The sequence below is a fragment of the Podarcis melisellensis genome (genome assembly GCF_964234715.1).
Source record: "Podarcis melisellensis genome assembly, chromosome: 18".
NCBI lineage: Eukaryota > Metazoa > Chordata > Lepidosauria > Squamata > Lacertidae > Podarcis > Podarcis melisellensis.
In genome coordinates, this window is record NC_138536.1 from 12,753,419 (window position 1) to 12,778,561 (window position 25,143).

The window sequence follows — 25,143 nt, forward strand, 5'->3', positions numbered from 1 at the left end:
CGAGGTCTCACTCGTCATCTTCAGGCTGGTGCTTTCGGCTTCTTGTTACTGGAACAGAGCAGGATCTCAGTGTTTGAGTTCCTATAAATACTGTTGAGGGGGTGTGGTGTATAGCCTCCAATGTTCTGGGCAGAGAGGAAGTTCCCAGGCTAGTGTGCCTTTTCTTCTTTTGTTCCTTAATTACTTGAGGGATATCTTGAGTGATTTCTTGAGTGATATCCTGAGTACCACTTAGGTGGGTCATTAGGTGTGGATTAGTTGCTAAAGTCTTTGTGTCTTGACCTCTTGAACTTTGTGAAGAGTTTTTCTGAGAAGATGGCTGTACTGCACTTAGTTGTGCTCTGGCTTGGCTTCGTGTATAGGGGCGAGCTGTGGTTTTGTGGCCTGTGTCAGCCAGATCTGTGTAGGGATTGCAGGGGGGTGCAGCATCCGGAGGTGCCACCATGGTTTGGCTACTGGATGGTGTCTGTAATTTATCTGTGGAGAGGGTCTGGGTTTGGGTCTGGTGTGGTTGATTGGTGATGGCGTTCTGTGTGCCTCTGGATCTGGTGTCAGTTTTTGTGGGGAGGGCTAATTTCCAGATGTCTGGCAAGCGGGATGTGTCATCACGCTTGTTCATGTTGTGAGGGTGTTTCTCTATCTCGATGGCTTCCATGATTATTCTCTTGTGGTGATGTTCCATGTTAAAGAGCAATTTGGAATCTGCAAAATTAATTTCGTGTCCTGTTTCTTTCATGTGTTGGAAAAGAGAGGAAGTTTTTTCTTCTTTTTTGACGGCATTCTTGTGTTCTGCGATACGTGCATTTATTCGTCTGTTTGTTTGTCCAATGTACGTGGCTGGGCAGACTTTGCAGGGTATTTCATAGACCCCTTGGTTTTCCAACTGGATTTTATCCTTGGGGTTTCTGAGGATATTGGCTATTTTTTGGTTGGTGCAAAAGGCTGTTTTGATATTGTGTTTATGGAGGATTTTGCTAATTTTATCTGTAGTGCCCTTGATATAAGGAAGGAGGGCCATGCCATTGTTTTCTTCTGTGTCTTGGTTTTTGGGGGGTGTTTCTTTTTGGATTAGCTTCGTAACCCTGTTTTGCTGGTATCCATTGGCAATTAACACATTTGAGAGATTCTGTAACTCAGTTGTCAAGTGGTCTTTGTCAGCCAGGCGTTTGGTTCTGGAGATGAGAGTCTTGGCTACGGAGTTTATTTGTGCAGGGTGGTGGTGTGATTGTGCATGTAAGTAGCGGTTGGTGTGTGTTTTTTTCCGGTAGATAGTGTGTCCTAGGGAGCCATCAGGTTTTTTGTAGATTAGGACGTCAAGGAAGGGAAGTTGGTTGTTGGCTTCTATTTCCATAGTGAATTGTATTTTGGGGTGTAGGCTGTTGAGATGTGTGAGGAAGCTATCCAGTTTTTCCTTCCCGTGTGGCCAAATTACAAAGGTGTCGTCAACATATCTGAGCCAAAGTTTGGGTTTGTGTTCTGACTTGTCTAAAGCATTGGTTTCAAAGTGTTCCATGTACAGGTTTGCGATGACCGGTGAGAGGGGTGATCCCATAGGTGCTCCTTCTATCTGTTTGTATCTTTGTCCATTGTGGATGAAGTACGTGTTGGTTAGGCAGTGGTTGGTCAGGTCCAAGATGTATTCGGGGGGATTGTATTTGTTTTGAATGGCTGTCAAGGCTTCATTAATGGGCACTTGTGTGAAGAGAGATACAACATCGAAGCTCACAAGTAGGTCATTAGGATGTAGGTTTTGCTTCCTCTCTTTTCCAACACATGAAAGAAACAGGACACGAAATTAATTTTGCAGATTCCAAATTGCTCTTTAACATGGAACATCACCACAAGAGAATAATCATGGAAGCCATCGAGATAGAGAAACACCCTCACAACATGAACAAGCGTGATGACACATCCCGCTTGCCAGACATCTGGAAATTAGCCCTCCCCACAAAAACTGACACCAGATCCAGAGGCACACAGAACGCCATCACCAATCAACCACACCAGACCCAAACCCAGACCCTCTCCACAGATAAATTACAGACACCATCCAGTAGCCAAACCATGGTGGCACCTCCGGATGCTGCACCCCCCTGCAATCCCTACACAGATCTGGCTGACACAGGCCACAAAACCACAGCTCGCCCCTATACACGAAGCCAAGCCAGAGCACAACTAAGTGCAGTACAGCCATCTTCTCAGAAAAACTCTTCACAAAGTTCAAGAGGTCAAGACACAAAGACTTTAGCAACTAATCCACACCTAATGACCCACCTAAGTGGTACTCAGGATATCACTCAAGAAATCACTCAAGATATCCCTCAAGTAATTAAGGAACAAAAGAAGAAAAGGCACACTAGCCTGGGAACTTCCTCTCTGCCCAGAACATTGGAGGCTATACACCACACCCCTCAACAGTATTTATAGGAACTCAAACACTGAGATCCTGCTCTGTTCCAGTAACAAGAAGCCGAAAGCACCAGCCTGAAGATGACGAGTGAGACCTCGTCGAAACGTCGCCTAGACACCCCAACTTTTACACGGGAAGACACCCGAGGACACCAAAACCTGCATATATATATATATATATATATATATATATATATATATATATATGTAAAAGGTAAAGGTACCCCTGCCCGTACGGGCCAGTCTTGACAGACTCTGGGGTTGTGCGCCCATCTCACTTAAGAGGCCAGGGGCCAGCGCTGTCCGGAGACACTTCCGGGTCACATGGCCAGTGTGACATCGCTGCTCTGGCGAGCCAGAGCTGCACACGGAAACGCCGTTTACCTTCCCGCTGGTAAGCGGTCCCTATTTATCTACTTGCACCCGGAGGTGCTTTCGAACTGCTAGGTTGGCAGGCGCTGGGACCGAGCAGCGGGAGCGCACCCCGCAGCAGGGATTCGAACCGCCGACCTTTCGATCAGCAAGTCCTAGGCGCTGAGGCTTTAACCCACAGCGCCACCTGCGTCCCTATATATATATATATATATATGTATGTATATATTGCGGCACAATTCCTGGCAGGAACCCAGCCTGGTCAGCATATAGCAGCTGCACTCAGAGATATGCACCGCTTGCCAATTTGCCAAGTTCAAGGCACGGTTAGTAACACCATAACAGTTGGTGACCCATCTGGCCATTAATTCAGTTCAGATTATTATTGTTATTAATATATACATTTAGTTGTCTCAAATCAGATTGCAACTAGAAGTTTAAGAGAATAAAACATTATTTACTAAATGTGCTCATTATGCAGTATTATAACAAGGACAAAAGGCTTCCCCAACCCTGTGAATCTCAAGCATTCTCAAGAGACTAGTCCTTATTGTCTAGGGAAGCCAAGATGATCCAGGTCTGGAAACCAAGCCCTATGAGGAACAGTTGAAGGAGTTGTTTAGCCTGGAAAAGAGGAGACTGAGAGCCATCTTCAAACATCTCAAGGGCTGCCATGTGGAAAAGGGAACAAGCTTGTTCTCTCATGCTCTGGAGGGTAGGACTCGAACCCATGGCTTCAAGTGACAAGAGATTCTGACTAAACAACAGGAAGAACTTTCTGACAGTAAGAGCTGATCGACAGTGGAATGGTCTCCCTGGGAAGGTTCAGGACTCTTCTTCCGTGGAGGTTTTTAAGCACAGGTGGGATGGCATCTGTCCTGGATGCTTGAGCTGCGATTCCTGCACCCCAGGGGGTTGGACCGGATGACCCACAATTCTCTCCTTCTGTGCTGTGGCAGAAGGAGGAATTATTAATTTGCCTCCTGGCAGTGGGTGCTGCTCCTGCACTTGGCCACCAGAGGGCGGGCTCGCTCCTCTGGAGTTTGCAGGGTGCTGGGTGCGAGTGCACAACAAAACTACTCTCTGGTCCCCATCATGTGCCCGGCTGATCCTCGCGACCCCCAGTCATCGTACCCACCCCAAAATTGTCCCCATAAATAAATACATACTTCAAATCCGCTTAATTACATTTGTTCAATTTAATATCATTTGCATGTCTAGTTAGCTTCCTTGCTGCGTCGGGGTTCCAACCACTTTGTCCCCCCAACCCCACTGTGAGGCGGGTCAGGCCAGGAAATCATAACTGGTCATTCAATGAACAATGTGGCAGGAGGGATTTGAACCCAGAGCCCACTGCTAGGCCGTCACTCTAACCATACTGCTTCTCACTTGCCTTAATTTAATTTATTTTTAAGTTGCAACCTCAGATATGTAAATAGGTCATAAAATCTGTGAAAGAGATCAGAGAGATCAACTTCTCTATTTTGTGTGACCCTAGAACTTTCGGGGGGGGGGCGAGTTAGACAATTATGCGGAGCGGCAGCAGGTTCTAAGTGCACAAGGTCTTGGCCAGGTATAAAGAATAACATTATCATTATTATTAATAATAAGCCGCCTACAAGAAATGTATGGAACTCACTGCCACAAGATGTGTGGCTACCAGTTTTTAGGGGGTTTTACATCAGGGGGGGCCTTAAGGCAAATCCATGGTGGGAGAGGGAGAATCCTGCCCGCAGCCCTTAGTCACCAGAGCCCCCAGGCTCAGGGAGCGTTTCGTCTTGTGGGCTCCCTGGAGATGCCAGATGGTTCTTGGCCTGTTCTGTTCCTGGAGCAAGCCTTACTCTTTGAGCAATCCTCCAGCTCCAGGAGCAATCTACCTTGCCATGTTGACTGGAGAGGTTGTTTTCCTCCTGACCTTTGGAACTCCCTGCCTATTGACATCAGGCAGACTCATTCACTGGACTCTTTTTGGTGCCTTTTAAAAGCACCTTTGCCCACTGGTTCAGAAAGCTGATGCATGTTTTAATCTGCTTTTCCTCTTCTGTTGCTTAACTTATAATTTCTGCCTTAATAAGTCTATTTCCTTCAGTTTCTAGAATGGTAGTCGGAAGGGACCCTGAAGGTCATCCAGTCCAACCCCTGCAATGTGCAACGTGAGGATCGAACCCCAAACCCTCAGATTGAGTCTCATGCTCTTTTGACTGAGTGGTCCAGTTTACTAATTCTTCTTATTAATAATTTTTTGGTTTTGTCTTTCCTGTAAACTACTTTGAGGTATTGTTTTTATTTTTTGCAGTGCATAAATTTCATGAAATAAAGAAATAGAGGTCTGGGGGGGGGGTCGTCTGACCGTCCCCTGCTGGAGACAGGGAGGTGGGTTGGGTGGGTCTGATCCCGGCCGGTCCTGGTTCCTCCTTCTCCATCACATCTCCTCTTGCTCATAGACATAATTCACTCTCGAAAACAGCACTTTTTGTCCCCATCCGAACCGGGCTGGGTTTGCTGAGTCGGGGCTGAGTCATCTCTCCTGCGCGGCGCGGTTGTAAAACCGGATCGTCTCTGGGTGCAAGCGGGGTCAAGCCGCGTGCCAGACCGATGGCTGACCCGTCACCCACTTTGGCAGGGGTCCGACTCGCCGCCAAAAAAGGAGAGCAGAGCTCTGCGCCTTGATTTCCTGAGTCGGGGAGTTGCACAGATCCTGCGTCTCGCCAGCTCGGTCGGGGGCGCGTTTGCTCCGGAGCAAAACTGACACTGTGGGATTTTGCAATTAGTGAAACCAGTGAAATTACTAGGGCGTTTGTCTGTTTTTAAGGGTGGTGGGGGAGGTCAGAGAGAGAGAGAGAGAGAATGGGGTTTTGAAGAAAAAGGTGCAATTTCCAAAGTGCAGGAATGGACTTCAGGCCTGGGGGGGGGCGCGGGGTTGGGGGGGTTGTATTAGGGAGAGGTTTTTTGAGGGGTGGATGGAGCTCGCAAGCTGCATGCGTGGCTTTTCTCCCCACACACCCGAGAAAAAATGTGCAAGCTCCAGCGAGTGAGTCAGAGGAGTGTGAAACCACGAGTGATATTTGCACAGCCCACGCCACGCGCCCGGCTGCTCCTCCTCCTCCTTGCATAGTGGGGAGGGGGCACAGCGCCCCCACCAGCCCACTACCCTCATCAAAGCCCACTTTTATTTTCGCTCTCTCCGTTGCCTGCAAACACGTCTCTTTTATTTGAGTGCAACAGGTTTGCATTAAAAAAAAAAATCCCAATGATTTTGAAGAAAGAAAAGCGACCCCAACGGTTTTGTAGGGAAAGCCTATCCGTGCATGCTGATCCAACCGCCTTGCGTAATTTATTTTTGCAATTACTATAAATTTGGCGCTGTGTGTTGCATTGCCTTGCATTGCTTCTTTTTACGCGATTGCTGCTGTTCTTATTAATTCCTATTTCGCCCTGGCTCCCTCCCATTGCAAAACAGGGGCGCGCAGCCAGAAAGCTCCCCATTACGCCCGGCCCTGTTTTCTGTGGAAATCTTCTCCTAAGCAGGAACTGCTGCTGTTGCTGCTGGGAAAAATAAACCGAAACTCGCTTCTTCTTTTTTAAGGGGGGGGGGTGGAAAAGAAAAAACAAACACGCAATTCTTTGAAGCAGCAAAAAACAGCCGCGCAAGAGCAAAGCGCCTCCTTCGGACTTTTCCGAGTTGCAACATTTCTCCTCCCCCACGTGGTGGCTCCTGCGCGCCTCCGCCAATCCGGGGGCTCCCGGAGCCGACCCTTGCGGCTCGAGAGCCAATCAGAAGGGGGAAAGGACCAATTCGAGCCCCGCCCCTCCTGGGGAGGTTATAAAAAGCGCCGTCAGCTGTTCTGGCCGAGTCAGAATCCGATCCGCCGCCGAAGCAGCGTCTGTGCTGGACTGGATCTTAATTTCTCTTGTTGTGCATTGTTATTTTTCCTCCACCACTTTGGAAATCGCCTTGTCCTTCCGCTGGGATTTATTCGCAGGACCTTCTGGATTTTCTGGCTTGTGGGGAAACTGCTTTGCTGGAAGAAAGGAAGGAAAGGAAGAAAAAACCCACCAATTTTTCTGGCATTACCTGGACTGGTTTTTCCCCCCTTTTGCGCCACTGTGGATTATAATTGCAACATGACTCTGGAAGAGCTGGTGTCTTGCGATAACACAGAAAACAAGTAAGTTTGTGTCTGGGGGGGGGGGGGGAGTGGAGTGGAAGTTTCTGCTCTGGATTTTTTTGCTCCTGGTGCCAAAATCTCATTTGTTCTCTCCCTTCTTCTCCCCCAAAGGATGAAGTCAGTAAGCGAAGCTGTGGAGCAGCTCCTGGTGGCCGCCCAGAGGCAGGGGGCCTTGACAGTTGGGGTCTACGAGTCTGCCAAACTCATGAATGTGTAAGTCATTTTTTATTGCATTTTTCTGGCTCCAGTAAGTGACTCTTGTGGTTTGTGTGTGTGTTTCAAAAGCAAGGCTTTGTCTGTGCTGCCAGTTTAGTTCAAATTCACAGGGCGTGCGAATCGTTGCTTTTTGAAACATACAAGCAACTATATTCATTTATTTTCAGAAATGGATAAATTTTGTTGCAAGTGGGGGGAGGCAACTTTGATTTGCATCTAGGAAAGCCAAACCTTGCAACAATAAAAAAGTAAAAAACAGAAAACAAAAAGTAACTTACTTATAAGATGTAACTATAGAAATAGATGGAAACAGATAACTTTTAGTATATACACTTTTGTAACTAAAAAATAAAGCATGTAGCTTTTTAATGGGCAACTAAAATGCACATCTTCCTAATAGGTAGCTAAGATTGTGTAGCTTTTTAATAAGTAGCTAAAATAAAATATGTAACATTTTAATAGGTAGATAAAATAGAGTGTGTAACTTTTTAATCGGGGGCTAAAATGAAGCCAAATTTGCAAATGGGCTAAGGGAGCCTCGGTGGAGGAAGGCCCTGGTTTGGGACTTGGGCTGGAAAGAGCCGCCCTTAACTCTCCTGCCCCTTCCTCTCTCCAGGGACCCGGACAGCGTGGTCCTCTGCTTGCTGGCCATCGATGAAGAAGACGAGGATGACATTGCCCTGCAGATCCACTTCACGCTCATCCAGGCCTTTTGCTGTGACAACGACATCAACATCTTGCGCGTGTCCGGCATGGAGCGGCTGGCGGCCGTGCTGGGAGATGGCTCCCAGGACACCGCGGAGCCACAGGACCTGCATTGCATCCTGGTGACGGTGAGTTGAGCTGGCAGCGCCCACGTGGCCCTGGCATGCCCGAATTTTCCTGGGACGGCGCCAGGAGAGGAGCCTCACCAGCTGCACATGCGAGACTCGCCTGGTCGGGAAATGGGGAGGGTGCAGGCCGGCCGGGATCAATGGAGTGCCCCTCTGGGGGTGAAGCCAAACTGCTGCGTTAGCACCACCAAAGTGACCCTCTGGGGCACAAGCCTGGGCAGTGTTTCTGGTGGTCCACAAGCAGGGGGAAATGCCCAGCCTGCAAGCCTTAGCCTTGCTACAGCAGGGGAGAGATGGGTGCTTTCATGCTGCATCCTGCAGTTTTATAGTGTTTTGTTTCTTAAAAAGAGAAGTTCTGGAGGTGGACAAATGTGAGGGACAGCTTTTGGGGAGGTCGGCCATCATGTCCTAGCCGGCGGTCATGTATGGTCCTTGGGAGGCCCTTCCTACTATGGGAAGGGGGCATATCGCCCCAACATGTCTAGGGGGGAAGGGAATAGTCTGTTGTCTCAGCGCCATTTGGGAAACTGACAAGCTCCCCTGACTGGCCCAGATCGGAATGTCCTCCTTCCTCCAGGGAGGGGAGGAATTCCTGAAATGTCATTTTTGCTCGTATGTGTGTGTGTGTGTGTGTGTGTGTGTGAGAGAGAGAGAGAGAGAGAGAGAGCGCACATGCGCAGTTTAGCCCAGCCAGATGTGAGCTGTGTAAACAACACTTCCTGAGCTGCCTTCTGGATTGCAAGATGGGGGCAGAATGCTTTTCTTATTATCTATTTGCCATGTTTATATGCCCTTCAAGAAGATACAGGCCCCTCAAGGTGTCATATGCAGTTCTCCTCCACTCCCTCGCTCAGTCCCCATAACACCCCTGTGAGGTAGGCTAGGAAGAGAGGTATAGTAACTGCTCACCCCCTGAGCTTCATGGCCAAATGCAGGGATTTGAACCCTGGTCTCTCCTGGGTCCTTGTATTCTGACATTCTGAAAAGGATCTTGTTTTTGCAACTGGAGGTTTCACGTGTCTTCCCTCCCCGCTCTCTCCCACAGAACCCGCACACGGATTCCTGGAAGACCCAGGGTCTGGCAGAGGTTGCCAGCTACTGCGAAGAGAGCCGCTGCAACAACGAGTGGGTGCCCTATATCACCCTCCAGGCTCGCTGAGCCGCCCCACGATGCCAGCTTGCCAACTGGGAAAAATAAACCGAGAAGGGAAGAGAAAGCGTTCTCTTTTGTTATTGTTGTTAAGAAAAAAACTAACCGAAACCACGACTGCCGCCCCAGCAGAAGCAGAGTGGTGGGTGGTGAGTCAGAGAAGAGGCGATGATGGTGACGAGAGCGAGATGATCTCTCGGAGGAGGAGGCTGCCTGGTGACCTGCTGACTTGCAAGCTCCTGCGTCAGCTGACTGCTCAGCAGGAGGAGGAAGAGGAAGAGGAGGGCCACGCCTTCCTTTGCGCTGCCGGGAAAGGGATCTGCTGCCTTGGGGAGGATTGCACAGATGCCCTCTTGCCGAGAGAAGGGCAGACGGAAGCAGAATCCTCAGCGTCTGCGGGACAGCTTTTTAAAAAAAAGACAGTTTGCAAATGAACTCCTTTTTTAAAAAATTAAAAAATGAACTGGATGCAGAGAAGTTCTTATTTATCTATTTAAGAGAAAAAACACGCAAAATGACTTTTTTGCACTGAGAGAGAATCGAATACATCTATATATTCTTATATCTGATTTTAAAAGCTGCAATAAAAAAAATTGTTACCTTCTGAAAGTGAAGCATGACCTGTGTTTCTTGAATCTGCCATCTCGTTTGCCAACCTGGTGCTGTGCTCAGAGGCTTTTTTGAGCTGCAGGGGTGGGGCGTGTTTGCAGCCTTGGAGCACACCAGCTTTGCAAAGGCAGACTTTTTTCCATTGAGTTGGGAGGGACCCCTGAGGGTCATCTTGCCCAACCCCAGCAATGCAGTCCTCAACAGGGTCGTGTGGTCATTGCCCTGCAAACAGCTGGTCACCTGAATTCTTTGTGGTTGAACAAAAGACTTCAAAGTAATGCATTGATTGATTGATTGATTGATTGATTGATTGATGTTTGACTTATTTGAATGAAAAGTGGCATTAAAAAATATAATGAGTTGCAGAGTGGCTTACGAACAATGAATAACAATGATAGAACATAATAGAAATACAGCATAAATCAAATGGAATCATATAGAATAATTAACAAATCTTCACTGAAAAAATCGCAATCTATAAAACACAGTTAACAAAGCAACAATGGAAAAATAAGCTAAGCATCACAATTACTCATTTAGCATTGAGGAATACACTATGTAGGAACTGTCCAATTTCTCCAGCAAGGCCTGCAAGTCCCTCCTCTTCATCGAAAGCCCTTTCTGGTGGGTTAAATACTTTGCAGCTCTAAAATGGTTTTGCCCGAGATCAAAACTATTGGATCATACTTGATCTCACCCCATTTGGTGCTCATGAAACAAAGAGTCCTTATAGCAGTTCCAAAGCCTCTTTAGAGGAATGTTATTTTTAAAATAGAAAATCTGGGGGTGATCTCTGCAAAACAAAATTCTAAGGATTGCTGGGAGAGGGAGTTGTAACCTGCTGAAGCAACTCACTTGTGTCAGGTGTTTGGAGTCAGTTACAAATGGCCAAATAAAGCAGCATTGCCTCTTCTTCTTGCCTTAACCTGCCCCCAAATGCTGTGGTTTGCGGGGAGCATAAGTCAAGAAGGGGAGCCCCTGATGCCGGGAGAGCAAACTTATTAATAATTGCATTTATAGCCCAGCTTCTCTTTATTCCGGAGAGCTCATTTAATCCCACGACCCTGTGAGGTAGGCCAGGCCAAGAGACAGTGAGCTGCCCCAAAGGTCAAGCTTCACAGCCAAACAGGAATTTGAACCCAAATCCCAGCCTGACCCTTGAACCACTACACGGCACCGCCTTTCAAACTGCCTCACTGACTCCACCACAGTTGGTGCTTTCTGAAAAATCTGCCAGTGTCTCAATGGCCAAAGCCCAGGCTTGTTCCTCGGTCACAAGTGTGCAAAATCCGCATTCTGAGCTGGTCACCCGGCCTGGAGGGGGGTGGCTGGACTTTATAAAAATTGCTCTGACTTCACAAGAGCCCTGTGACCATCATTCCTGTTTCACAGAAGAGCAACGGGGGTTTCCCAACCCTGTGACTCGCTAGTGGCAGGTGGTCTCTGACATCAAGTAACTGAGCAAAAATGCATAAATCTGAGTCAGGTATCCACTGGAAATGCAAAGAAGTCAAAGGTACTTTTTACTATATGTGGTGGACATTTTGAGTGGCTAAGGGTTTGGGGGAGATGGTTTACTATGAGGTAAAGAAAATATTTAAGGCAACTCTTAAAAAAAACCCCAGAAGTCAGTCCATTACGGATAACTGAGATGAATATTCCAAAAAGGCAGACAAGCTTATTTCTATATGAAGCAACGGCAGTGAGGGTATTATGTATGCAAAAATGGCAAGAGGAGGCGACACCTTCCAAAGGAGAGGGGCAGATAAAATGGACAGAATATGACGAACTATAAAAATTAGAGATCAAGAAGAGGCAGATTTTAGGGAGGATTGGAAAGCTTTTGTACAAGAACTGCAAGCTCAGAACCTTGATATTCTTTATTGAAAAATAAAAAGTACAAAAGTACATGTGCACAGAACAAGATAAGACACAAAAATGAAGAAACTAGAGATAGTACTCATGTAGAAAACTAAATAGAACAGAACAACGACAATATTGTGTACGTTGCAAAAATAAAAAGCATTTTTATTGTAATTAACCAGACCTTAACCTAATATGGTATTTATAAAAATGAATTCCAAATATTGTCAAATTTGTCCATGACAAGTCTATGTTTGTGTCTGCAACTTGTTCATGTGTAGCAAGTTCGTACTACTACTACTACTACTACTAATAATAATAATAATAATAATTTTATCATTTATATGCTGCCCATCTGACTGGGTTGCCCAGGCAACTCTGGGAGGCTCCCAACAAAATATTAAAAGCACAATAAAACATCAACCATGAAAAACTTCCCTGAAGATATCCAATCCAATTGTTAAAGGGAGTTGCGTTTGCCCTTAATACAGCAAAAAGACAGATACTGATGACCTGGAAAAATAGAATCACAGACTTGTAGAGCTGAAAGGGACCCCCAAAGGTCATCTTGTCCAACCCCCGCAAGGCAGGAATGGCAGACACAGAATCCCTGCCGGATGCCCATTCCACCTCTCTTTAAAAACCTCCAGCGAAGGAGAGTCCACCCCCACCAGAAGGCTGTGTTTGCAACAAGATGCAGGAAACCTGCATTGCAAGGGCTTTGGCAAGCTGACCCTCAAAGAGTCCCTTCCAACACTACAGTTCTGTGGTTTTGTAACCCATAAAATCCATGCCGGCCAGAGAACAGTCCTTATTGCTTTATGATGCTGCAAAGACTCTCTTGTTGCCCTTGCAGCAAAACACTTAACCAAGTGGTGGTGTTTTCCTTGTAAACCCTTTTCCACAAGCCACTAGCCCTCAAGATGGCTTAGAAGGAGAGGCCTGGCAGCATCTCAAGAGGCAGGAGTTCCCTCAATCCAGAGAGAAGTCTTAGCAATCAGCAAAGGTTTTTGCCCCTCCTTAAGAAACCACAGGAGAGAGGATTATGTAAAGAAGATGCACCCCAATATGCAAAAGAATTAAACATTTGCATACTTATTCTCTCCCATCCACTTCTCAGGCTCTCCTCTTTCAAGCTTGTCTCTGCAGATTCCAACACGACAGAAAGTTTTTGCCTCAAGGTGGATTTTTTTCCCTTTTTCTGTCTTTCTCTTTCAAAACCCCCTTTAAAATTTTTTTTTCTATTAGATTATTTCAAATGCAAAGCAACAAGGTAAAATAACCCAGAAGCAAGGCCAAATTTCCGAACCCTTCCTCAGGCCGTGAATTCTGGGGGGGCTTGCTCAGTGTGCGCCCAAAAAAGGAGTCACCGAAACATGGGTCTTTCCAGATGCAGCACCCTTGGGTGCTCACCCAGGCCGGAGGGTGTTCCCGCTGATCACGCAGTTTCTGGCTTTTCAGCGTCAGTTGGGGGGTTTCTTTTCCCCTTTGCAATGCTGTTGTAGGTGGAGAGAGAGCGATAAAAAGCCACCTTGCCTTTCCCCTGAGGTGTGACACACTCACAAACACACAGCCTCCTCAACCGCAGGCCCAGCTCTCTCTGGCTTCCTGTAAGCTGCAGATGAGATCTGGGCTGGCAACCCACACGTGGGGGGGCCCATGGCTCCCCACCCCCACCCCCCTCACCACCCACTGGGTGCCCAGGGTGGGGAAGCCCCTGCTGCAGGGGGAGTTTCTGAACTTTGAAGTCTGGTTTTTTTTTTTACTTGTTCCACTACTTAGCAGAGAAAGCGCTGGTGCAAAATGACGGGTGCAGTGGAGTGCTTGCTTAGCACGCAAAAGAGGGTTGGGCTAGATGGCCCCTGGGGACCTCACTCAGCTCTACAATTCTAGGATGCAATGGGTTTGGGGGTTTGGGAGCGGGGAAGGGCAGGTTCTGGAGCGGATGGGAGCAGGAATTAAGGGAAATGGTGGTCTAACTCTGCAAAAGGTGAACCTCAGTCAGGAAGGAGCCCCTGCAGAAAAGGCCCTTCCTCCTCAGATCAAGTTTAAAGGTAAAGGTAAAGGTACCCCTGCCCGTGCGGGCCAGTCTTGCCAGACTCTGGGGTTGTGCGCCCATCTCACTTAAGAGGCCAGGGGCCAGCGCTGTCCGAAGACACTTCCGGGTCACATGGCCAGTGTGACATCGCTGCTCTGGCGAGCCAGAGCTGCACACGGAAACGCCGTTTACCTTCCCGCTGGTAAGCGGTCCCTATTTATCTACTTGCACCCGGAGGTGCTTTCGAACTGCTAGGTTGGCAGGCGCTGGGACCGAACAACGGGAGCGCACCCCGCCGCGGGGATTCGAACCGCCGACCTTTCGATCGGCAAGCCCTAGGCGCTGAGGCTTTTACCCACAGCGCCACCCGCGTCAGATCAAGTTTACTCAGGAGTAAATCTCACTGGCTGAGGGCTGGGGGAGCGTCCTGGCTGAAGCCAGCTTTTTGCAAAAGTTGGAGCCTGTGAGCTGCTCCTGTTTGGCTCTGTACCACTAAGTGGGGACGACTTCACTGTCTTGTTGCTGTTAGAAGTGCAGGAGCACACAGGCTCCCTGGTCAGCAGGAAGACTGCATTGCCTTTTGCAGCTCAAGTGACTTTGCATATTTCTCCCCCCCCCCCCCAGTTTCGGATTTTGCAAAGGGCTCCACCCAAAGACACACACACAGTTTCTACCCTTTGCAGAAAACTCAGAAGGCCACATTTTGCCAAAATCGGTGGCCTATCTTGGACCCACCTGGCTTCTGGTCCTGGCTGGCCTCCCTGCAGAAGTGGGAAACAGCCAGGGATTTCCCCCGGAAGGAAGAGATTTCAAGCACACAGAGGAAATAGGGCGAAGTTTAAGACATCAGAGAGGGAGAGAGAGCTATGCAAATACAGTCAGCAGGCCAAAAAAGCAAAGCCCCGACCTTCAGAAAGGCTCCAGTTTCTGAGGAGGCTGTTTGCCATGGCCAGATGGAGCCTCCACACCCAAGGAAGTCTATCTCTAAATGCCAGGTACCAGGGATGGAACACACACTTCTCAAATGTTTAGCTCCTGGCATGTCCTTGCTCTGTGCCTTTCGGGACTCAAAGTGAGAATACAATTAAAGCAGGGTGGCAGGTGAAAAACCCCTCCTCCTCCTCCTCCCTTCTCTCTCTCTCTCTTTCTCTCTCACTCTCTCTCTTGTCTTAAATCTTCACTGTGTTACAGCTGGAAAGTTTATAATGCTTTGGACTTGCGAAATGAGCATGTGCTGCAGCTCAGCTCTTGCAAAGCACAGCTTAGACTCCCCACACTCAATATCAGTTGTGTTTATAGGCAGACACTATGCAATATGAAAATGATCTCTAAGGCAAGGCACCTTGGTCAATGGGAGCTCAGTTCTTGCACATCATGGCTTTGGCTTTGTGGGAGGGTGGTTTGATCCTTCCTAGTAATCTGTCCGCGGAAAATTATGCAATGCAAAATTAACATGCAGTTTAGATGAGCTCTTGCAAAGCACCGGGCGGCGGGGGGCGGAGTGGCTCAGCTCTTGCAATGCATGACTTTGGCCAACACGTGACTTTTGCACACTCATTCTCAATTGTGTTAGAATCATAGAATTGTAGAGCTGGAAGGGACCACAAGGGTCATCTAGCCCAACCTCTGGCAATACAGGAATCTTCTTGCCCAGTGTGGGGCTCGAACCCATGACTTTGAGATGATGATGGTTAACTAATTTTATTATTTATACGCCAGCCATCTGACTGGGTTGCTCCAGCCACTCTGGGTGGTTCCCTACAAAATATTAAGAACACAAGAAAACATCAAACATTAAAAACTTCCCGCTACAGGGCTGTCTTCCAAAAATCAAAGAGTTGCTTATTTCCTGGACATCTAATGAAGAGTCTCGTGCTCTCTCTAATAACATGCACCTGAGCTCTCAACTATATTATAGCTGGAAAGTTTGTAACACTTTTTGACTTGCAAAATGAACATGGTCTGCAGCTCAGCTCTTGCAAAGCACGGCTTGGTGCTTTGCACCAAGTGAAAGTGCCTGCACTTGGTCAATTTTAATTGTGCTATAGCCGGACACCATGAAATACTATATTAAAAATGCAATGCGCCCCATATCTCTTGGCAACAAGCTTTTGTTGACGGGGAGCTCAGCTCTTCCACATCATGTAAGTAATAAAGGGCTGTAAGTCACCACCAGTCTCCGTGGGGTGTGTGGGGTTTAACCTTAATATTAATCTGACAGCAGTGCAAAATTAACAAGCACGGCACCCTGGTGCGATGAGGCAGCTCAGCTCTTGCACAGTGCAGCTTTGGCTGGGCTGAGTCCCTAACCAGCAGCCCTCGGCGCCCCGTGCTGCCCTGACCTAGATGGCTCTTGCTCGGCCGGCTTGGCCCTCTGGGAGGGAGAGCAGCCTTCTTCCCTCCTGGCCTCTTGACCAACCTCTCACAAAGAGGCTGGTGACCTGGATCTGGTTTGCTCACACCCAGAGCTGGTTGCAATTACCTGAAGAGGCTTTTAGAGAACAGGCAGCACCTCACTTTTTGATTGCTCGTGAGGTGCCTGCCATAGTGACTCCCCGCTTTTCCAGGGTGCTCCCCACTATCTTGAAAGGGGGTTGGACTAGATGGCCCTGGGGGGTCCCTTCCAATGTTACAATTATATGATTCTGCTTCTTTCCCCCTAAGAATCTTGGGAGCTGCAGTTTTCAAAGGTTCCGGGAACTGCTCTGAGGGGCAAAACTACAGTTCCCATAATCATTTGGAGGTAAGAATGTGCATTCAATGGCTTTAAATGTTTGGTGTGTCTCCTAGTCAGGTAGCAACAACAAAACCTGCTAGCACATTTTCAGAGCTCAGCAGGATCAGGCAGGGTCTCAAAATGGATGGAAAACCAGAGGTTTTATTCCTGCATTGCAGGGGGTTGGACTAGATGACCCTCTGGGTTCCTTGCAACTCTAGGATTCTATAATTCCCTTTATCTATACGTTGAATTTACCTCAAAGGCCTCAGGGAGGTTTAGAACAGTGTTTCCCAACCGGTGTTCCGCGGCACACTAGTGTGCCGTGAGATGTTGCCTGGTGTGCCGCGAGATGTTGCCTGGAGGGAGGCGGGCGAGGGCGTTTGCTTCCCGGAGGACGGAGCGAGGGCGCCCCCTGCTGGGCCGGGGCTCGCTCTCCCCAGAGGGTAAATCTGGATCAAATGGGGCGAGGGGCGGGCAGAATTCTGGGGGCCACTGATGCCCTACAGACCCCCCAAGTCCTCCGGGGCGCGCGCTCTGCTGGGCTCTTTTCGGTCGTCGTGCTTGTGGGAAGCCGCCCCTTCCCTGGGCGACGCGCCGCCTCGCGACTCCGGAGTCAGTCCCGCGGGCTCTCGGAGGGACTCGCGAGCGACGGTGCGGCGGCTCCGGGGCGCGCTCAGCCGGGCCGCCGCGCGCCCCCGCGCAGCCCCTGCTGCAGCTGCCCGGCGTGGAGCACGACGCGGAGCCGGCCGGGCTTGGAGGCGCCCAGGTAGGGCCGAGGCGGGCGGGGGCGGGGAGCTCTCGGTCTGCTGCAGGCGCAGGAGGGCGAGCGGGAGAGGGGGAGCCGTCGGGTCTCCTGGAAGGAAGCGAGGTGGCGGCTGAGGGGGATGCAGCCCCGTCCCCAGCAACAGGCGCTCCTCGAAGTGAGGCCACAAGTCGGGGCTCGGACAGGGCCTGGAAGCAGCGGCTCCGGCTCTTGGGAGCGGAGAAGGGGACTTCGAAAGCGGCCTGGAGGAGAAAAGCCCCGATGCAGCGAGAGCGGGGAGCGTGCTGCCTTGTCCAGGCCTCTTCGCTTTGTGCCGTCCGCTGCCGGGAGCAGGACACGGGGGCTCCTCGTTCGCATGCTTTCCCGGGTGATCGGTGAGGGTTAGGGTTAGGGTCCCTCAGTCCCTCGCTTTGCTGCCTCCTCCCCCCCCACCCCCAAAGCTTGGAGGTTCCCCGGCAAGGGGGAGGGAAAAAATTGAAAGTTACACTTTCGTGCGTCCCTCCCGGCGTGACGCTGCGTGCTGACATCACGGGGCTGTAATGGTGGTGTGCCTCAATATTTTTTTCATCAAACAAGTGTGCCTTTGCCCAAAAAAGGTTGGGAAACACTGGTTTAGAACATAGGCTGCGTACATGCCATACATTTAAAGCACACAAACCTCCTCTGAAGATTCCTGGGAACTGCAGTTTGTCAAGGGTGGTGAGAACTGTGGTTCTATGGTGAGCAAACTACAGTTCCCAAGGGTTTTTTTTTTTGAGGAAGCAATGCACTTTAATTGCATGTTGTGCACAGAACCTGTAATCAGCTTCTTTCCTTCCTCCTCAGCAGCTCATTATGTCTCCCTCACTTGAGGAACAATAATTTTGGGTTGCCTATGGCCACAGTCTACTCAAAAGTAGACCCACTGAAATTCAATGGGCCTGAGCTGGTTGTGCATGCTCATTTCAGCGGGATGTAGTCCATAATACTGTTATCATGTGCAGCACAAGTAATGTCTAGGAAAAAGTGTCTTTGCCCCAAGGTGATTACAATCTAAAATTGGAGTGGGGACAGCAAGAGGCAAGAGAGGAAGACAAGGGGGCATTTCCAGCTCTGTTCTACTCTTAACAGCTTTCTTTTTGTCTGGATAACATGAACAAAAAACGTCTATGTGGCTCCATTTGTTTGTTTGTTTATCCTTTATTTATTTCCCAGAATAATATTTAGGTTCTAAATAACAAAAAGTCCAGGTATTTGTCATTTTTGAGTCAGAAGCAGCGATTGCACAGCTCGACAAATGCAATGCCTCAAGCAGCCATAGAACCAATAACTACGGACCCCTCGCATCGGTTTGGACGCTTTTAATTAAGATTTCCCGAGTGAGGACCGGTAGCCAATTAAAATAATCTTCATTGGGAACTGAGCTGGGAAAAAGCAAACAAGGACACTAATCAAAAGGAGGTTCATTCTTTGTCCATTTGAAGAGATAAGCTTGGCAAAAGTGAGATACGCTTGGCAGGAGGTCAGCTGTCAGGTGCTGGGCTTTGGAAACAAGCCAGATGCCAAGCAGTCCTGGCTGTAAGGCAGGAATTAGTTGTCCGCCTCTGGGTTGCTTCCAGCTCTACAATTCTATGGTCTTTTGTGCTGCCTTGGGGAAAACAGATAGATAGATACTGTAGATTAAAAAAAACAACCACCTGGTTCATAAGAAGAGACCCCTCTCCCCTGTGGAACCTCCTGAGACTTGAGCTAGGGAAGCTGAAGTCTGCAGTGCTTCCTGTCTCCAGGATACCCCTGCCTCCTTCATCCCTGTTATTCAGCTCCATCGGGAGGCATGCAGGAAATCCAGTCCGGCTTCCGCTAACATACTTTCATCTCCATCCTCACAGCCTTGAGGACTGGCTCCTTGCCTTTGCATTATCCTTTTTAACAGGGCAATGTGTTTTGCCATGAGGGCCTCCAGTAGAGTAGGGGTGTGTGTATGTGTGTGTTGTGTGTGTGTCAATGCAGAGACCTCCCATGACCCCTAAAAAAAGGGACCCCCCAGCCCCTGCACTCAGAGATGAAGCTACAAAATGCAACCATTTAAGGAGGGGGACCCCTCAGATCTCCCAAGGATATTCCAGACTCCCCTCCCAAAACTTTGACTTTTAAAAATAAAATATAAAAAGCTGTGTGTGTGTCTGTCATTTCGCCTCTTCCTCGCCATTTAAAGCAGGGTTTATATGAGATCTGAATAGATCTGCCAAGGGGCAGCCCCAAGGAAGGCGCATTGCAGTAGTCCAGCCTGGAAGACCCTGGGGTCCAGTATTAACTGACATTATTCCCCTGCTGGATTTACAGGGTTTCTAACACAGAGAGAGAGAGAGCCATAAGCCCATTATGGGTCAGGTATTCACTTCCAGAAATAGCCTACGCCTCTCCCCAGTGCAAGTGGGGCACAGCCCCATGACACACGCCTCGCACTCGGCTCCTGGCAACAACAGCAGCAAGCCTGCTTTAATGAGGCCCACTTCCTGGAGGGTGGAGGGAAAACTGAGGCAGGCAGGGAGAGTTGGATACCTCCCCCCCCCCACCGCCGCACGTGGCCAGGAGCAGGATCCTGGGAGAAGGAACCCAGGCGTCCTGCTGGAGCAGACACCTCCCTTTAATGAGCAGAGGTGAAAACAGAGCCTGCAAAACAGGAAGGGCCTCTGGCAGCTGCAGAGGGAGGAGGTGGCAGGAGCAGAAAGGAGGGGGAGGGCAGGACAGCTGCTCTGCTTGCCGAAGTCGCCCACAGTTGGGGGTTGCCCAGCCTCCAGACCTGGCCTGAAGTCCTCAAGGTTTGCTGGCCATCTCTGGGTTGGGAGGGACTGAATCTCCAGGAGGACCACAGGCTGTTTATTCTGTATATGAAGAAGACTCTGCCTGCATCTTGCAAGAGTTAGCCTGGCAGAGGTTGGCTGCAAATTATTGCAGGGACTCTTCCCTTCTTCCGGCTTGCGATGTCGGCTGATGCCTTACTCCCAGTTCCATTTAGCTCAGTACTGAGTCCACCGTCTGGCAGCCACAGCTCTCCAGGGTCTCAGACTCAGGGCACTCTCCCAGGCCTACCTGGAGACACCCACATAATTTCTGTGTGCAAAGCAGGCGTTCTGCTGTGGAACTATAACCCACCGCTTTTAAATGAAGTTAAGAATCCAGTCCTCATGGTTCTGAATGGGAAATGCTGGCTGGGCACATTTAAAGCACATCCTTCCCCCCTGAAATAATCATTCCTGGGATTGTTTCCCAGGACTCTTCGGTTGGGCAGGGAATGTGCTTTGGGTGCATGGTTGCACTCAGGCCACATGAAGCTGTACCAAGAGCAGTGTTTTGAGGGACTGCGGATAAGCCATGAGGGCAGCCGAGGACACCGCCCACTTTGTCCGTCCGTCATGTTCCTCCTTGCAGGCCTATTTATCAGCGTGGACTGTCTGGCCTCTTGGCAAGGCGCCTGACCTGCGCACGGTTCTTGGTGTTCCTGCCCTGGAACGGCCTCTCCTTCCTCCCCCCTCCCTGCAAAGGGACAGTCCTCACCTTGTGCTCTCCTGGGCCCTTGGGGAGAGGGCAGGTGAGGGGCAGAGGGGTGGTGCATTTGGGGGGACATGTAGCACACAGCAGGGACTAGCAATTTGCACCTTATCTGTGTCTTTAAATAAATGGCCATTAATTTAACCTCTTTCCTTCCTTTCTCCCCAGACTGGCGTTTTTTTCTCTCTCGGCTGCAAGAAGAGTCACATGAGCAATTCCTAGGAAAAGTTTGTTCTGTACAGCCGAGGAGGAGAAAGCAAAGTCACTCTTGGGCTTTTCCAAAACAAGTCCAGCTTGGATTGGGGCCAGGCTCCGAAAGATGTTGAAAGAGCAGCTCTGGGAAAACATGAGAAGCTCTTTGAGCTTCTAAACCAGAAACCTCAAATGTCAGGCAGTTCAGCGCTTGTTTTGCAACAGGAAGGAAAAAATGCAATTTTATTCCTGGTGCATTTAGGGAAGGCAGAATCCTGTTTTTCGGTGATTTTGGATGGTTGCATCCTGCTCAGAGTAGATCCACTGAAACTAAAGGATCTCAGTGAGTTATCTACAGTCCTTCCAGCATGTCTACTCTGAGTAGGGCTAACGTTGGATGCAGCCCCTCTTTGATCCCATTAAGGTTTGCAAGAGGAGGAGGATCCTCTGAGCAGTTTTTGTTTTTGTTTTGCAGGTCTCTCGCTGCCTCTCCTTCCAGCTCAAACCTTTTTTGCTCCAATTAATGGGGCCAAATCTTTGCACAGGCAGGAGGTCTGGGTGGATGGGTCCCCCGTTGGCCTGGCTTAACAGCCACCTTCTTCTTCTGTCCTTGCAGAACCTCCAGCTCCAGGGGCAGTCTATCTTGATTCCTGGGTTCTCAGGGCTGTTTGGCCACTGTGAGAGCAGGCTAGATGGGTCTTTGGGGGGCCTGATCCAGCTGCAAGACAACCCTGATGCCCTGGAAGTGACAGGCTCACCCCACACCTCCTGACCTGGCATGTGGCAGGACCTTGGAAACTGATGGGATTGGTGGAATATGCCAAATTGGCAAGTTTAGCAAATAAAATCAGAAACCAAGATAAGGCAGGAGTCAAGGAGGATTGGAAAGTATTTGTAAATTATTTTTCAAAAACATTGTAAACATTTTAAATTCAAGTAACATTGTGGAAAAGGTATAGATAGGAATGACTATAATATGCAGCATTAATTGGAAAATTGGGGAAAGCATGGAGGGATTGGGGGGGTAGCCCAAGGTTAATTAACTGTAAACCAGAAAATGTTGTAAATTCTTTGGAAAGATTTATTATTATTATTATTATTATTATTATTATTATTATTATTATTATTTTAAAGGGATGTTTTGCTGACTTCCTGTAAGCCTGTCTAGAGATGCAGAGAGGAAGCTTGCTGCCGGGAGTCAGGTGTGCCTCCAGGTGAGCTGAGGATGAGCAGGCGGGGCAGGAAACAGAAGTGAAGGCACACCCCCTTCCTGGCCTGGGCACGGGCGGGTCTGGAGTGGCGGAAGCCAGAGTCACCTGGAGTTGTTTTGCATCTGAACCTGCATTGCAAACTATCACCTGCATTCACCTGCCCAGAGATGAACTCCAACTCCCAAGGATCAGGGGATCATAGAACCACAGAATTGGAAGGGGCCCCCAGGGGCCCTCCAGCCCACCCCCCCTCTGCAATATTATCTCAGAAAACCAAATTGGAATAATAATGTGCAATGGTGCACCTGTGCATGCACAGAGTGCATTTTTCGCTTGCAACAAATGGTCTAAAATGCTTCCATTTCTGAGAGAGCGAGGGAAAATCCCACCCTGTGTCTAAATATAGCCCAAAGCATTTGAGGATAATTCCCTGGTTCCCCACCCCTCCTGTCTCTCCATCCTGCTTTCAAAGCAAGGCCTTTTGCTCCAAATCAACAAAAGAGGCCAGATTGACAGGCCCTAAAAGCCTCAGAGAAGAGGCGTCTGGGAGGCTCTTGGCGACTGTCTGGGGAGCAGCAAGATAAACCCCAAAAGGGCACAAATGTGGGTCCTCCGTAGCCACCAGGAATGTGCTCTGCAGGCCTTATCGCTGCCCTTCCAGGAAGTCCTTTTAGGCTCTTGAACAAAGCTAGTCTCTGCTTGATATGGGGAATGAGAATCTTGTTCATGTGAATTTTGTAGTAATTATGAGGCTGAGACTTCAGCAGTTTCCAGTCCATTCCTGGTGGTCCCAATTCCAGGTGCTCACATGAGGGCTTAAAACCCAAAGTGACCCCCGCAGACCCCCTGAGTGTTAAGGCGGGCAGAAGGGGTTAAGGCTTTCCTTATCTTTTTAAGAAGAGCTTTGCCAAAAGAGCCATGACCACTAAAAATGGAGCCTCCACCTCAAAGAGCAGTCTACCTCTGAGCTATGGTTTCCCAGGTTGGGCAACTGGTTAGCCAGCCCTGGAAACAGGATGTTATGCTGGATGGAGCCTTGCTGCCATGTGAATATATTTTTGCAAAGTATGCTCTCTCACACACCCCACAGCGTTAATTCATAATAATAATAACAACCTATTTCTGCTTGTGAAGGGAAAGTCTCTTCCTGAGATGCTTAGTCAGATGGGCAGCAGCAAAAACATCAGGCAGCTCCCATGCAAATGTCCCCAGAGGAAATTGGCACTGCGGCTCCGTCTCTCCACCCAGCACACATCCAGGATCCAGGATTTGTGCATGAGAGAGGGATCAATTAGCTGGGAGGTTGTTGGTTCATTTGATCTGGACAGGTGCAAAGGAAGTTGTGTCCTTTGTGAGCAATTGTGGTCCACCAAGACCCCGAGATCCTTTTCACATGTCCTGCTAGTGAGCCAGGTGTTCCACATCCTATATTTGTGCATCTGGTTATTCCTGCCTAAGTGCAGGAACCTTACATTTGTCCCTATGGAAATTCATTTTGTTAGCTTGTGCCCAGGTCTCCAACCTATTTAAGATCATTCGGGGCAACCTTTTCACATTCTGCATTTGGGATTTTTGACCCTTCAAAGCAACAGAAAAGGAACTTGCAAAAGTCAAGGAATCATTTAATGTGTCTTATAGCGGGGGCGGGGGGGGGGTTGTCCTGTGCAACACAGATTAGCACCCCCTCGCTCCCAACTGCCAACTGTCATGGGAGTTGTAAGTCAAATAATATGTCTGTCTATCTATCTATCTATCTATCTATCTATCTATCTATCTATCTATCTAATCACCACTCTACTTTTGACTTTCTGTGACTCCAGCAGTCACGGAACCAGAGCCGCAATGCAGCTTCGGGAGAGTTGCTGGCTTCCAGTTCAAAACAGCCACTACAACCTAAGCTGCTAGCCCTCATGCCACAGAGACTTGGAAGCGTGCAGACGGAAACGTGCCGTGACAGATCCGGAGCCAGGAGGGCGGCTGAGTAAGCAAAAGGTTTCTGCTTGCCATGAGTAACAAAAGGCAGAGGGAATTATGCAGGCCATATGCAAACCTGTTTGACTTGCCTGATGCCTATAGCTTGCCAAATTATTATCATTAATTTAATAGTGTGTGGGTGGGTGGGTTGTGTTTTTTGGGGGGGGGGTTAAAGGGGGTTCACGGAAAAGAAAGGCAGCAACAAAACAGGAGACAGAGAGCCCCAAATAGTTCATTTCTAAATTTCATTCCATACCCTTGAGGAAGTGCTTCCTGTGATTGCAGTGCAGGGGTTGGGCTGGATGACCCTTGGGAGTCCCTGCAATTCTATGGATCTATGAAAAAGGCCAAGTTTTAAAAGAACCACCTTGCATTTGGCAAGACAGTTTGTTTACATGGTGTTTTTTTTAAAGTACAGCTGTACTTGTTTAGGAAAAAAAGAAAACAATATACATATACAGATGTAGTCAGGCCTGAAATGTCTCATTCCAGCGTGCTATAAATAAATCCCATTTTGCAAGGCATTGCTCTGGGTGTGACGCTGCTCCCTGGTTTCTTGCAACATGTCGGTTTGGGTAAGAAGGGCATGCTCTGAATATGTTTACTGCACAACCTCTGGAGGAACTGGGCATCTCAAGTCCCAGGCAAGCCATTGAGAATGACAAATCTGATGGCAGTTCATAAACAAGGAAGATAGCAGATGGCTGCATGCTGAGTCAGCTAAGTGTTCTCGGCTCTGACTGGCAGCATGAAGGCTCTCTGGGGTGTCAGACTCAGGGTGCTGGACCACCGAGCTACAGCGCTTCGTGTAAAAGCGAGCCAAGGCTCCGAACACCATGCTTCTGCACAAAAGAGTGCCGTCCATAGTCGCCACAGTGAGTTAGATGCTTGGTCCATGTAGCTCAGGGCTGCTCCACACTGACTGGCAGCAACAGTTCTCCAATGCTTCAGACCCGGGAGCCTCTCTTAGCCCTGCCTGGTGACGCTGCCAGCGGGGATGGAGCATGCCGAGCAGGCACTCTGCCAAGGAGATCTGCAGAGGTTGGGCAGCCATCTCTCATGGATGCTTGAATTGAGAATACTGCCTTGCAGGG

At 48.9% G+C, this 25,143-nt stretch overlaps 1 protein-coding gene and 2 long non-coding RNA genes across 3 annotated transcripts in view; all 3 read left to right on the plus strand.

Annotated features, from left to right (window-relative positions):
* The window catches only part of LOC309361024, a 215,087-nt gene that overhangs the window by 60,097 nt on the left and 129,847 nt on the right, over nt 1-25,143 (plus strand). The window lies entirely within an intron of this gene.
* Nucleotides 6,615-9,216, plus strand: GADD45B (growth arrest and DNA damage inducible beta). Its single transcript, XM_081896036.1, has 4 exons — nt 6,615-6,950; nt 7,062-7,163; nt 7,783-7,999; nt 9,045-9,216. Exons 1-4 carry the CDS (start codon nt 6,907-6,909, stop codon nt 9,156-9,158), a joined length of 477 nt encoding a protein of 158 aa, XP_081752162.1. The 5' UTR covers nt 6,615-6,906; the 3' UTR covers nt 9,159-9,216.
* Nucleotides 20,666-24,150, plus strand: LOC309361044. The gene is made up of 3 exons (XR_014164329.1): nt 20,666-21,058; nt 21,999-22,078; nt 23,896-24,150. It is a non-coding gene; the product is annotated as an uncharacterized lncRNA (long non-coding RNA).

Coding starts and splice junctions, on each gene's coding strand:
- GADD45B (XM_081896036.1), top strand. CDS start 6,907: ATGACTCTGGAAGAGCTGGTGTCTTGCGATAACACAGAAAACAA. Junction 7,164..7,782: donor TCTGCCAAACTCATGAATGT/GTAAGTCATTTT, acceptor TCCTCTCTCCAG/GGACCCGGACAGCGTGGTCC. Junction 8,000..9,044: donor TGCATTGCATCCTGGTGACG/GTGAGTTGAGCT, acceptor TCTCTCCCACAG/AACCCGCACACGGATTCCTG.